Source organism: Aythya ferina, assembly GCF_964211825.1.
Source record: "Aythya ferina genome assembly, chromosome: 4".
In the NCBI taxonomy this organism is placed as follows: Eukaryota; Metazoa; Chordata; class Aves; order Anseriformes; family Anatidae; genus Aythya; species Aythya ferina.
This window is the reverse complement of record NC_140300.1, coordinates 74,589,659-74,605,177: the sequence shown is the minus strand read 5'-3', so window position 1 is coordinate 74,605,177 and position 15,519 is coordinate 74,589,659. Positions and strand designations below refer to the sequence as shown.

At 39.6% G+C, this 15,519-nt stretch overlaps 1 protein-coding gene across 2 annotated transcripts in view; it reads left to right on the top strand.

Moving 5' to 3' along the window:
* Positions 1 to 11,916, top strand: part of ARSJ (arylsulfatase family member J) — a 39,835-nt gene extending 27,919 nt beyond the window's left edge. For both annotated transcript variants that reach the window (XM_084517712.1, XM_084517711.1), the window contains one exon: positions 9,304 to 11,916. In XM_084517712.1, coding sequence (XP_084373838.1) covers positions 9,304 to 10,705 — 1,402 coding nt within the window. In that variant the 3' untranslated portion in view covers positions 10,706 to 11,916. The remainder of the gene's footprint in view (positions 1 to 9,303) is intronic.
* Positions 11,917 to 15,519: the final 3,603 nt, after the last annotated feature.

Below are 15,519 nucleotides of genomic sequence, written 5' to 3'. Positions count from 1 at the left end.
CTAAAAAGAGATTATGGCATTATGGCTTGATTAGCATACTCTCAATAATCATTCATCTCTAATTTAAAGTCTTAAAGACTAATCTAAGGTTTTGAAAGAAACTTAATGGCCTATGTTGTACTTAAGCTCAATAAAGCAATGAAACTGTGACATTCTCCAATGTCACGCTCAGAAATGGCAAGTTTATGTAGTTATTCAATGGTTAATAGAAGCGATATTTCCACGCAGATTGGATATAGTTTGAAGGTATGTAAAGTACTTGAGATGTCTCTGAATCTTCGAAAATAATCCTGATTTTTGCAGTGTCATAATGTCCTTTAATTATAGAGCAATTATTTCTCTCAAATGCTATCATATAAAAATGATATGGTCACTATTAACCTCCATTTTATATCTTGTCATTTTGTTCTCAGTCATCCTTTCTATCAATTCAAGGTCATTTTAAAGCACTTAGATTGATATAGACTCTAAGGGATATATGAATAATACATAAGGACAATATTAGTTCAGAAATAGTAATAAATGGTCTAAATGTGTACTTTAATTATGTTTAAGAAAATAACTGGCTGCTACCTTAAGGAATGTTATCAATATGCCATTTTTATCAAACAGTAGTTCTTACGAAAGGCGAGTTTATAATGGATACCTTTCATGTTCCTTAGGTGCATTCACCGAATAAATTCTTCTTATAAAAAGATGAACTAATTTTCCTGAACTGTCACAGAATTGTAAGTTTCAATCTTGACATTTTTAGCTTAAAAATATTTCACACGGGTACGTGGCAATTATTTTTGTTCTAGTTGTGGAAAGAGGCCTATGATATTATCAATTAATGTATTCTTTTAGGCAGAATGCTCCAAGGAGACACTGAAATGCTGAAAATTACCCTACCTGCAGGAATGACTAGCACGGGATATCAATAGTATCCACGATGGCATTGTCTCAGAAGCACATGCAGGTTAAAATGAAGGTCACTTCACATGTTCAGGAGATGGGGGCTGTAGCCCAGACCAGCTTTTTCCAGCTGCTGTGTGCCATGTCCCTGTCCTGACATGCTGGTCTTGCTCCAGCCTTGTGCAGTGCTTGCAACAGGCTCTGGAGACCATTTTATTTAAGTACCTGAGGAGGGGATTCTTCTGCCCTCCAGTTCATGGCTTTTAGACTCCATTTATGTCATATTCTTCTGCTTTCCCTTCTGGAAAAATGACTGGAGCAAGTCTGAGGATTTTGTCTTAGACTATTGAATTGGTTTTCCCTTCATACTTGCTTGCCTTAACTTCAGAGAAATACGTGGTGACAACGTGTTTGTGTGAATTTCTGTTCTCGTTCGAGCAGGTCCAGCATGCTCCAGGACTCAAAGCATTGTGTTTCTTTCCCATATAATGTGCTGATTAGCTGTAAAATCCAAAAGCGTCTATTTTTGCTAGGAGCCCGGAATTTGGTGGAAATGTCTGGATTTGTGGCTGGCATGCAAAGCATTTAGTCAGATTGTTTTCTTTTCATGTCACTTACATGTAGACATGAAACCAAGAGCGTTGAGTTTGCGATCACACATTTTTTCCTTTTCTCTAAATGAATAATGTTCAGTGATAAAGTTGGAAACGTTGTGCTCTGTTTCCACAGCTGCAGCAGACGCCGAGCAAAGAAAACAATAGCTGCACACACACATATGCATTCCAGCTGCTTCTTACTCCCACATTCTCCTTTATCCTTTTTGTCCTCCCATTCGCACAGATAAATTGTCTCAATGACAGGAAAGGTTAGTAGCGGATGTGCTGCGAGTTTAATAATGTTTTGTAAAAAATAGGAATTAGTATATGAAAATACTAATTACACAGGGTGATTTCAAGTTGAAGCTTCTGCTTTAGTTTCATTACACCCTTTTTATTTTTTCCCTGCACAAAATGTCCCTTCCAACCAGGGAGAGTAACCCCAAGGAAATGCAGAAAGGTCTCTGTTCCTTTTCTCTCCCGGCTTAGTTCTGTAGTCAGCTGTTTTTCCCCTAGCATCCCTGGAGACAACAGTTTCTCTCCGGCTGTTCCCAAGCTCTGCCTCCCTCCTGGGGTGACAGTTTCGTCAGCAGGATCTGGGGCAGATGAAGGAGCCGGTGCACAATTGGTTGGAGCAGAGAGCCACAAAGAGCACCACTTTCGGGCTTGCTTCCCCAGCTTTCGAGCAGCAGGATCAGCTGCTGCCCTGGGGCCACAAGGAGCTCACTCCGGGCCCCTCTGATTCTTGCTCTCGATAAATGTTTATTTTTGTTAATGTAGCTCTGGGTGGCATTTCTAGGTGCCGGATGATAAAAATATGTTCACAGTGTAAGCAGTATAGTTGTGTAAGGACATTATTCAGATGACCAAATGCCAGGGCTTGCATGAGCTCAGAGTTTCCAGATGATGCTGAGGTGGAGTTCAGGCATCAGGTTCCAAATGCCATTTGGTTAAACAACCTGTAGGTCCCTGAAAAAAGGTAACTGGAGGGAGCAAAAACTGTATAATCATTAGTCCATGAATAAATCAATACTTTTATTTTTCTTTTTTCTATATTTGATGGAAAAGCCCTGACTGTTTTTTTGTTTTGTTTTGTTTTTTAAAAAAAAGCTTGAAAGTAGAGCAAGATTCAGAATCTTTCAAGTGAAATAGTTGCAGTAACCCTGCCAGAGTGATAAAACAGTAAATAATTTCAGTTAGACTCTTTATGTAAACACTTGGTTTAGAAGTGGATATTTTTCTGCTATGATTTATAAGCACAAAAATTCAAGGAATACAGCTGAATATGAAATGAACTTGAGCATATGTCTGCGTGTGAAAACTTTGGTTTGTATTCTGTGGGCCAATACAGTGGAAGTCTGCAGGTGTCTAGAGTTTGCATTTGCATCTCTGATCCCTCTACATTCATAGCCCTCTACCCCCAGAGAAATTCTAAAAATCTTGAAGCTATAAGCTAGAAGATAAAAATGATTAAATGGCGGGTAGATGCATTTAAGCAGATGTTTACTTTGGAAAATGGACGGTCTTTGCCTCCCTCAAATTTCTAGGAAATTAAACAGCACTGGCAGGCTGTGGGCACAGTACTCAGCATGTAGCTTGCTGCCACAGAGCTCCTCTGAATCCTCCAACCATAACTCATCATCCTAGTGAAGAACTGTCTCCATACTCTAGAAGTAAGTCTTTGTTCCTTCTTCTGCCATAAAGTCACACACCTGCCATCTCAGAGCAGTAACCCTTTAGATATCCTACCATTTCTCTGTATCAATACAAGTAATTAATAGCAAATTAAAGCTCCTGGGAAGATACTGTAGATATGCAGAATGTCTTGGCCACGCTTGTAAGCAGATAGAAAAATAGGCAACATAAGCCACCACATCCTTTCTATCCTTAATTTGCATTGTTCATCACAAGGGTACGTTTTATGACAGATCATGTTCTCAGATATAAGGCAGTTCCTTCACTCCTTAGTGTTGTGTTGTTCACATTTTAAGCAGGACAAAATGCTGCATGGCTAATTTCTGGGTTATTTCCATACCTATAGCATCACTCATGTTAGTGCCACAAATTTTGATTGCTTACTTTGGTCCTGTTTCAGCCAACTACCTGACTGAAATCACATTCAGATTTAAACTCTACGTTGAACTGAAGCCTTAGCTGTAGCTTTACTTTGGAAGCAAGTATCCAGAACCTATTGCAGAAAAAACCCTCACTTTTTCCTGCACTGCTGCAGTAGCTGCTGTTATTGAAAGACAAACTAACTTCTATAGTACAGGCTCAAGGGTCCTCAAGATTGTTTCTGAGAAGACCGTGTTGCATGAAAACCAAAGCTTTTATGCTAGCATTTACAAAAGGTATAACACGTGGTCCATCAATACTGAAGAGAGGGAGGATGTGACTGAGAGATTTTAGTTAACCTGGTTTCATCTAACACAGATATTCAAACTTGCTACCATGAAAAATGCTGAGATGCCTGCTGCCTGCTTTTTCTCTCACGAGAGCATGATAAGTGGAAATCAGCAAAGGCAAGACTTGTTGCCCATCTCCAGGTTAGGAAAAGACTGGAAATAGAAATCATGAAAATTTAGAAACCATTTTGTTTATAACTAATTATACTTAATATCAAATGAGAAAGAAGCACTGTGGCTACAGGCGAAGGCTTTCATCTTTGTCAGTCTGAAGGCTTTGCAGCAATTTGTGGCAGGCTGTCATAGGTCTATTTGCATCTCATTTAAATCAGCTTAGCTCTTTCTCCCTGCCCCAGTATCTCCTGTATCAACCTGCCCCTTTTCCAACTTTGCCCTCCTCTTTAACTCGCAAAAACCTGAGCGGATTCAACATAAAACATTTTGTTTTTATGGCAAATATTTCTGATGCAAAGTCATATTTTTGTGTGGTTCTTTCATGTTGGTTTGTGTCTGGTCAGGTACTTTGCACATCTCTGCCGTGCAAGGAAATGCGTAAAGATCAATAATTAATTAATGAACATAGCATGCATACCTCAGGACTACCCCTCTCCCTTTAATATATATATATATATTTTTTCTAAATCCTAGCCTAGAATTTCTTATTTTAAAAATTGAGAAAATTTGTTCAACATTTCCTGAGATATGCAAGTGTACTAAAAATAAATTTCCCACATGCTGTAACTAGAATTGTGCTAGCAAAAGTTCCTGAAATTAGGAACTTCACACTGTGGTTTGTCAATCTTCAGTGAGCCTTAAAAGAGTCTCGGTTTGAAGACAATTAATCCAGTATTTTAAAATTATGAAAGCTTCAGATTAATGGTTTTGTGCATGCACATTACAAAATTAGAAACATCTGAGCTTCTTTCTCAGAGGAGAACCCACCCTGAAGTTAAGGGGAAAGTATTGAATAGAAAACTCCTTAGGGAGATGTCTTTAAGGAAAACTGTTTTGGCTTACGCATGTTTAAGACTGCATAAGCGCCATGGGGATGAGGCATGCCAGGAGAATCTTTTTCCTGTACAGACTTTAGGTCTTGCTTGCTGCTTCGGGGAGTAGTAATGAAAATGTGCAAAGATCAGTGTCATTGATCCTCTTCTTTGGTTTGCTCTTCAGATGAGAACTGGGAAAGCAATTTAGCTTTACGAAGGACATCAGAAGTGGGAAATTAGGTCTCCAAACGTTAACACGTTCCTCAAGCTCAGGTCAAATTGACTTTAGTGTCCCTGTGGTGATTTGCATCCACAAAGATTCCGGCACCCAAATGCCCAGTTGACTTTTAACAACTTCATGGACAGTGCACCTTGAGACTGGGGGTAGGAGTAATGTCAAAGCCTCTGGCCGAGCTTTGTGTCCTTGTAGGCTGAAACAGGAAGGGAAATCATGTTGAAAAACAGCACTGAACTGAGAATGGAGGATTTATTTGTTTATTTATTTATTTTAAGAAACCTCCAAAATATTTCTCTCGGCATCCAAGAGCCAGAAGGACCCATGAAGTCACCGTAACACTCTCTCTGGGAATCCGTTGCTTTAAAGTTTCCACTACAAACAAGTAAACAGAGCGGTGTAACATTCAGCTAGCAAAAAGCAGCTGCCTTAGCTGGAACAGTTAAAACAGTGTTTTTCCTGTAAACAGCTTCCACACTAATAAAATAGAAACGAGAGGACAAAATGTGCATTGAAGAGCCATCTAACAGAGACAGCCAGGATCTAGATCCTGGAGGGGTAAGGAGAAAGGAAGAACAGTATATGTGCATCAGGTATTCACAAGCCCTGAACACCTATGCTTTATACAGAATACTCGCATCCTTTTGCCTATAAAGGTCTGTGGACAGTGAATACTGTCCATGAAGGTCAACGTCTGAAAAGCTAAACAATTGGATTCCTTGGTCTGTCAGCATTTGTTTATAGTGACCTGCTTACTAATGTTGTAATTACAGTGATGAGGTCCAGGCAATTCATTATCAGAATTTGCTTTCTGCATTTGGGATTAAATCCGTGTTCTGAAGAATTAGCTGGTGAGGGGTGGAAAGCCACGGAATCTCTAAAACATATTTCACAGCAATTTGGTGGCAGTTGGTGAGCTCATACTTTCATCTTCCAAGAGAACTCCCCCCAAATCAGCATCTGCCTCTTATTTCCTTTATGTTTTGCTGTGATCATTTTTTTTCTCTTACATAGCCTAAATACAGTTTCAAAGCAGTAATGTTGAGAGACTTTTCCTATTGCTATTAATGCCATTTACTTCCATATAATCACAGTCTTTTGCTCAGATTGCTTTGTTTTCCCACGAAACATCTGAAAGTCCTTTGAAAATAAAATACTTTCACTGAAAAAAAGTAATATCAGCACATAATGGATCAATTACGAAGGCATGTGGCACAGAAAAGTAAGCAAATCCTGGCCATTTTTGTGATAGGGAAGAATATCCTGATACTTACAGGTTGCTATTTCTTTGAAGCATTTTTGCAGTTGGAATATTTTGGCTTAAAATTGGTTATTTTGCAGACCCTTTTTACATGTGTGGAAATACATATACAATCTATATGTATGAGTGCGTGTATGTATATTCAGGAGCTATGCCATAAATAGCAGCCACATACATGTGGAAAACATACCAAGGGCACACGAAATCAGACAGAAAAGAATTTGAGCAGGGCTGTGTTTGTGTGTTTTAGCCAGCATATTGAGTGACTTACTGAAGGGACTGCTGCAACAAGATGCACTGCTGTATTTGAGGTATTATACTGAGAAGAATATGTATAAACTGAGGCTAATCCATGGTATTTTTTGGTTCAGTATTGGTCAGATTGCCAGTGTAGGAATTTCATGCTTGGATACACAATTGTATCCAGCCTTAGCTGGGGAATCCACGTGTGGGTTATGAATTCTTTACGAGAATTAACTTTGTATGAATACCCAATTTGCTGTGTAAGCTTTGTCAAAAGGCAGCTTAGTCTGCAACGTGTTGTTCTGTTGTCCATTCCCTCCAAGTCCAGCTTCTGTGTCAAGGAGGAGGATGGAGGGGTCTCCATTACCTCAACGTCACTGCAGAGAAAATTCCGACTTCCAGCAAAATCAGCGCAGCTGGATAGAAACTGCCCTACAGGGCCTGGGTGCTGATCTCAAGACAGAAGAGGCTGTCAAGGTTCAGGAAGGCAGGAGCTATGCATGAGAACAGCAGGCTGCGAGCAAGGACTTTTTCAGTCAGGTCAGATCAGAGGAATTTACTGAAGGAGTGTGACAAGGCAGGGGGAAAGACAAGGGGAAAGAAATTAAATGTCTTCTGAGCACAGTCCTCTGAAGACTCTCAAAGGAGTAAACTGAAGTATGGGGCACTGCCATTAGTCAGTGCAGTTTCCTTACATAATTTACCTGTTCTGAAGAGTAATGTTATACTTGAATCATGGGAAAGATGTGGATATTTGTGTGTGTGTGACATTTCTTTTATGAAAGCAAAGAGTAGAGCTCAGAAACCCATAATTTTGGGAGTATGCTGTAACTCTCCTGTGTCAGCACCAGCCCTTGAGTTCTGGGACAATTGGATGGTAGGGCTTCAGATCCCCAAGCTGGCCACGGATAGAAACAATGCCCTGAAGAAGTGCCAGGGAGACAAAGGGAAGCAGTGCTGCAGTGTGCTGAGTACAGGCTAGCTTAAAGCAGGAGTGCAGCACCCAGAGCTTCTGCGATTAAGTAGTTAGACAGGAGCTTCTGGGTCTGTGAAAATGAAGTCCAAGAATAAAATGGAAGTTACACAATTATTACAGATTGGCAGGCATTAAAGACATCTATGTTGCCTACTAAGGTTTTGTCCAGGAAGACATCGTAGGAAAGCAGACTTTAAGTTATTTATGGACAGGCAGAGCCTAATGTTTTTAATTTTCTAAATAGCTCAGGAGGCCAGTCAGATTGGCAATACAAGCAAGATGTGTCAGGAAGTCCCAACTACAAAATAATAAAAAAGTATTTTTGAGGAAGATTCCCAGTAATGAGGCATCTAGCCGTTCAACTCAGGGCTGAGAATTCAGTCTGTTCCACACTCAGGGAGAAGCCTTCTTTGGTTTGCAATGTGCTGTTACATTTGATTTTTAGTGACAAAGTGGTATAAACTGATTGGTGCTTGATTTTTGATACTTGCTACTGCCCATGCTGAATTCATTTTCTAATCATATGGATGCCATATGTGTTCTTCACACATAGACTGTACTGCAGGATTTATTATCCTATCCTTTAAATATGCTGCTGTTGCATGTTCAAAGTCCAGTATATTTACATGCTGCGGATATGTTTACCACTAGCAAATTAGGAGGTATTGTAAAAATTGTATATATCCACATAATTTCCTATAATCATTGTGAAATGGTGACATGAGAAAGCTTTTTGTGGGGAAAAATGGTACCTCAAAAAAAACGGTACCTCAAAATATATCCTGTTTATATAGATATTTTGACTAATTCAGTTCAGGAAGGGGAACATTGCGAAGACATGTTAGTTAGGCAAAGACAGAAAATGAGTTCTGAGTAAAATTATGCTTTCAAGTGCTCATGAACATCTTTCAATACACCTGCACCCTTAGTTTTGGCTAGAGTGCTTGCCCTACACACGTACTTAGGCCTCTCACTCAGGAGATAAATGCCCACACGTGGGACTGTTGGACACCCCATGGGAGCAGAGCCAGGCCCCATAACATACATGCTGACGGCTGGCTCCACTGTTATATTAGTAACATCTCTGCTAAGTCATAGCCCATGTGCGTTTTGCATGATGGATGATCAGAAATCAGATCATCAGGGTCTCAGTGCTGCGCATGCTGTGAGAGCTGGTCCCAAGTCAGGGCTGTGCTACTTGTTCATGCCCAGAAAAAGTCACGCAATCATTCTGCCTTCTCGGTTTTGTATTATGCATAAGGAATACTGCCGGTGAGTTTGACTGCTGGCTTTAAAATAGTAATGCCTCACTAATGGCTCGCAGGCAGCATCTGAGATCCCCTGACATTGCTCACGCTAGAAGGAAATTAAAGTGCTAAAAATGAGGCCAGAAGGGAGGGGAGTATGTGATGCTGCTGTGTCATGTTACTCCTTTGGTATTGTTGCCCAGTGGCCAGAAAAAGGGGGGAGCCCCTCTTTGTGAAGTAAAACAGATGCTGTTCTCCTGTTTCAGCAGATTTAACGGTAGAGCCTTGTGAGTTTTTGATAGATGCACTTTGAAATATCTCAAATGAAAGTTGCTTCATATTCAGGATTTTTTTTTTTTTTCTGTTAGTTACGTGCATGGGTGTCCATGGGTAAGAGCCTGAGAGTTTCCTTTTTCCCCCTGCCTGATGCATCTGTCTGTCTCCTGCCTGCCTGCAGGTACCAGATACACACCGGCCTCCAGCACTCCATCATCCGGCCAACGCAGCCCAACTGCTTGCCTCTGGATAACATCACGCTACCTCAGAAGCTGAAGGAGGTTGGTTATTCAACGCACATGGTTGGCAAGTGGCACCTGGGATTTTATCGCAGAGAATGCATGCCCACACAGCGAGGGTTTGACACGTTCTTTGGCTCGCTCTTAGGCAGTGGTGACTATTACACTCACTTCAAATGTGACAGCCCTGGGATATGTGGCTATGACCTGTACGAGAATGATAATGCAGCTTGGGATCATGACAATGGCATCTACTCGACGCAGATGTACACGCAAAAAGTACAACAAATCCTGGCCTCTCATAATCCCAGGAAACCTATATTCTTATATATTGCTTACCAAGCCGTTCATTCACCTCTTCAGGCACCAGGCAAGTATTTTGAGCATTATCGATCAATAAATAACATAAACAGGAGAAGATACGCTGCGATGCTAGCTTGTTTGGATGAAGCCATAAACAATGTAACTCTTGCTTTAAAGAAGTATGGTTACTATGACAATAGCATTATCATATATTCCTCAGATAATGGTGGGCAGCCAATGGCAGGAGGAAGTAACTGGCCTCTGCGAGGGAGCAAAGGGACCTACTGGGAAGGAGGCATCCGTGCTGTTGGCTTTGTCCATAGCCCCCTTCTGAAAAACAAAGGGTCTGTGTGTAAGGAGCTGGTGCACATCACAGACTGGTTCCCCACTTTGATCACACTGGCAGAAGGACAGATCGATGAAGACATCCAGCTGGATGGCTATGATATATGGGAAACCATTAGCGAAGGCAGACGTTCTCCACGGGTAGACATCTTGCACAACATCGACCCAATTTACACCAAAGCCAAAAATGGGTCCTGGGCAGCTGGCTACGGGATCTGGAACACCGCGATTCAGTCTGCCATCCGAGTGAATCACTGGAAACTACTGACAGGAAATCCTGGATATAGCGACTGGGTGCCTCCACAGGCCTTCAGTAACGTGGGCCCCAACCGCTGGCACAACGAACGCGTCTCTTGGTCAGCTGGCAAAACCGTGTGGCTTTTCAACATAACCGCTGATCCGTATGAACGGGTGGACCTCTCTGCACGGTATCCAGATGTAGTGAAGCAGTTGTTGCGGAGGCTTTCACAGTTCAATAAGACTGCAGTTCCTGTTCGATACCCACCTAAGGACCCTCGGAGTAACCCAAAGCTGAACGGAGGAGTCTGGGGTCCGTGGTTTAAGGAGGACGAAAAGAAAAAGAAGTCAGATAAAAGTAAAGGTGCAAATAAGCAGAAGAAGAATAAGAACAAGAAAAAAGCAAATCGGAAAAAAGGGCAATCATTACATTGCCGTTCACGTCTTGCTGGTGGATAGACTCAAGCACATGGTCTTTTGCCAAGTCTAAGTCAGCTTGGCCTGATTTTATTGAACTTCTCACAGAGTATACCAGAAATGCCAGCTCTGCACTACGGATGGAAGCTGTCATCTTTTTATTTGTTCTCAAATATCACCAGCACAAGATACCTTGACACTGTGCCTTGAGGATTCATGAACATCCACACGACAAACTTTCTCCTTTACAGGAAGAATGGTGCTCACCCATTACAGCTACATTCCAGATAACAACACAGATAACTTCAGAAATCCCATTTTTGATGGACAAATGGTGGTTCCTTGCATAAATTAGTCGGAACTTTTGGAGACTATGGAGAGGTTAAAATGGCAGATGATTTCAAACTGACCGATGATTCATAGGGAGAAAGGAAAAAAAAACCTTGAGAACCTCTGTATGTCAGAGAGTGTTAGTCACCAACCTATGACATTTTTTGGTACAGCACAGCAAAAGCATGAAGCCATCCGAATAACTTCAGGGGGGAGGGGGGTTCGGGAGAGGAGCCTGATGGGAAGAAAGCTGCTTTAAATTAGACTGTGTCTGTCATAGATAAACCAGAAATACTTTTTAAATTCCCTAAATGTGCTAAGCTCACCCCATTTGTAGTAAAACCAGAAGGCTGTTATTCAGCACACATGAGCAGCTAGCACATGCCATGTATAATTTATTATAGGCATAGGCAAAAGCACCAAAAAATCACCAAAGTGAATGTAATATTTAAACACTTTAAGATAGCTATACTACAGTACATAAAAGACATAATTTATTTTACAGCACAATACTTTTTTGTCTTCCATTGCAACTCTAATTAGTGGGTGATGCAAGGTGCCCCTCTGGGTGCTAGGGTTGTTTGTTTGTTTGTTTGTTTCCTTTGATTTTTAATTTTATTTTCACTCTATCATTCAGAGTTTTATTTAACAGATCCACATCCTCAGAGTACTGTAAAGCAAGAAAATATTGTAGACACTGCTAGGATGAGAAAGGAGAATGATTCAGGTACATCATTTCATTATGTATTTGCCTCCAATTACTTTGAATGTAACAAAGTGATTATTTGATTAAGTAGTCACGTGAATATTGTTCAGTTTCTGTACAGAAGCTAGGTCATCTTTATGTTTTTGGGGAGAATTCTACTTTAAACTTCTTATTTATGTATCTATTAAAATAGTTTATTTTTATGGCATTCAGAAAAGTAGTCTGTTTTGTTTTTTGTTTTTTGCATTGAAGATAGCAATTCTGTTCTTGTTTATTTTAAGTTAACTCAATAAGCTTTTTTATTATTTTTGTTGCTGCAGGGCTGATTTTGTGACATTTCCCCTCTGAAACAGCATTTCTCCTTCCACTACATATATAATTAGAGGCCTTGTTCACCTGTGTGGATGGTTAATGGATGTACCAATTTCATATTCTTGATAATCTGTGATAATTGATACAATACATAAAATTCAAGGTTCAAGATGAATTACATTAAACAAATTTGATGGTTCATTTGCTAACTAGCTAGAACATAGTTTGGTAAATTTAAAATAAGCGTGCTTCCCAACTATATCTCATTTGAATCAGAAATCACATTTATATAAATTGATTATGGTTGAAAAATTAAAACATTCCTAAAATAATTACACACTAAAATCTAGATCATGTCCAACACTCAAAAAAAAAAAAAAAAAAAAAAAAAAACAGACTTTTTTGAAAAGAAACTAACTGCAGACATTACCAAAAACTGGTATATTGCAAATTTGCAGCTACTAAGCAGAATAAAGCTGTCATTAGCAAACACTTAGAAACAAGTTAGTCAGATTTTAGAGTTACTTTTTAATGAATACACTCAGAAGATAATAAGAATGGGCTTCTTGAGTAAATAATCGTAACCTGTAAATAATCGTAAAAGGATAATGTGTATCTGCAGAAGTGTTTAATATTGTCACTACTTTTCGTCATACTGTGTGGTTGTAAGAGGAATAATTAACTTTCTGAGAAGTCTTTCTAGCTTTACTTGAGATCCAGAATATTCAATGACTGAGCAGGAACTCAACTGTTCTCTAATTTGTCACTTCTTTTAAATGTACCATTAATGTCTTTAAAAGAAATGATGAAAACATCCTGAGATACTATACTCCAAAGTGGCATGTAAAAAATACATGTCTTTGAGAGAATTTTTTTTTTTGTCTTTGAAAAAAGACGAAGACTTTAACAAGTAGTCTGGATCAGTTATCAGTACACAAATGCATGTACCAGTTGGACAAATGTAGAGGCACTTTTTGTGATGTACCTTTCTAGTTTGGGAAAGAATCTATGTTTCCATAATAAACATTAGCAGAGAAGTCAAGGAAGCAGGAACTGGTTTTGAAACAGTATGCTGTCCGGTTTACATTTTAACACACAAGTCACTATGTTTATATTTGAAATATGCCTGTGTTGAACACTGAGTTCAGAATCAGAAAGAAACAGTAACGTTTCTGACTTTCTGAGGTCATTTGGAAAGAGATGAAATCAGATGTGTAAGCTAAATTATATATAAAAAAGGACTGAGATATTTTGATATATTTTTGCATAATAGAAACAAAGGCATTGAAATGAAGTGTTACGCTCACAGGATCTATGATCACCTCTTTCCAAGGAATGTTTCAAGGTTCTTTTATTGGTCTGAAGCAACCAGAGAGCATTATTCTCTGACAATGTTTTATTCTGTAAAAATTTTTTTTTTTTTTTTTTGTCTCCTCCCGCAAAATGTGAATCCTTGAAAGCAATCAGTGCAAAGCAGAACAGTGGATCAAATCTTGCATGACTGTATATTAAATATACATGCCACAAGTGTTTGTAAGAGCATGCAGTGGGAGTACATTTTCTAAGGCTGCAGTGGCTGTCAGTTAGGTTGATTCCCTTAAAATCAATTCTCTGATCTGCTATAGGGCAATGGTTGGATTCACAATGGGATAGAAAGTATGTACAGTTTGGAAGCCTTCCTGAATCTTTTGCTGAAAATACCCTGATGTGAAAATACCACATTGCTATTTTCCTGTCTACTTTCACTCATTAGTTCTCTTTGCATTCCAGCAGTACAATGGTCTTGAGGTTTTGGTGATACTACAGAGCGCTTAAACCCAGCTTTCTGTTTACAGAGCAGTTCATTCACCCACAGCAGTGTTTCACAGGCTTCAGGATGTGTTACTGTCCTGTCCCTGGGAAGGTAGGACAGGTACCTCATAAGAAGGTCTGAGTTCAAAGAAGGCCACCAGACTTACTGAAACTACAGTCCTATACTCTGAATCATAACCATCAGTCATCCTAATTGCTGGACAGACATACTGAGACATTTAACCCTTTGCTCAGGATGATTTATTGTGCAAGGTATCTTGAAAACAACCTTATATTTGGTGTAAGTCACAGTAGCTGGTCTCTCTACCCATGTTTTGAAGAGATCTAGAAAAAGTCTTTGGGGGAGGAAGGGCAGGGAGCATCTTTTATTATTTTTAAATTCTCTTGACCCTTTTATTTAACAAATGCTATTATGGATACAAGAAAAAGGCAGCACTGAAAGTAGCTCTCTGTTGTGATCTTAGTGACAGCTACACCTTTGGAAGGACCCACCTGAGCAGGGAGACAATATTACTTGCTTTTCCATGTGTTGTTGATAGCTGCGATCCTGGATAATCATTTCTAATCCAAAGCATCCTGAGGAGTGAGAAGCATAACTGCAGGGAAGGAAGAAAGAAAAGCTTGAAATAAAACAAAATGGAAGAACAAAAGCCTTTCCTTGTGATCTGTGCACCCTGAACAAAGTATATCATGCTGAATTTCTTTTTAAGGTCCTGTAAGTGTGAAAAATATTTGTGTTATCCTTGTCAGGATTTCTCAATCTTATTCTAAAGCTCTTTGAATTATTTTTCAAATGCTTAAATAATTTTATCATCCGCTGTTACAAGTTAGCTTTTTATCTTTATTGTTGTTACTCAGTTTGACATAAAGTTGGAGAGAAAAGACTATCCTGACTACAGATAAAGACCAGAGGAAGGAAGTGCCAAGAACAGTAAGTAAATCTATAATGGCAGTCCTTCTATATGGATCATGTTGTAAGATGTCCTTGAGGTTGTGAAGCTCAGGCATGGGAGATGAGTTATTATAACTAAAGGAGTCATTGTCTGGAGCCACCCTATAGGTTCCTGTATCTGCTGAGACATGTGGCTGTTTTGGAAAGTGAATTAGGCGATTAAACCCAGCAAATTTCTCTCTCCCCTGCAAGTAATGGATGCTGATTGGATTTCAAGCTGATGAAAGAGCACTCACATTCCTGTCTGTACAGGATTATGCATAATGGGTTATCTGAGGTATTGTCTAGACAACATTGAAACAGTTTTTTTGTGGTCTCACTGCACAAAATAAGCTGCTTTCTTTTTCTCTCACCATGTTTCATGCACTGCTCAGTCGGCAGCCAACACTCACACTTCTATACAGCCATCCACATTTGAGAGTTGCCTTTTACAAACATTATTAGCTTTTTGCATCAGAAAGTGAGACAGCAACAAAAGTTAGAACTTACGAGGTAAGATACTGGGCAGCAGCATTTGGGGATTAAACTAGGAACTAACACGCTGTTAAATTTTATTTCAATTAAATAGCTTCAGATTTGGTTGGTGGCAAAGAATAAGTAGCTTCTACAATGCAATTAGACAAAAGACATGGTTATGTCTGGATTCTTCAATTATAAGGAGACACTGAGTTTCTTCCAGTAGTATTCTTGAGTAAAAATGGGGGTGCTGGATCTGCCAGCTTCCATTCCAAAGGTCATTCAGAA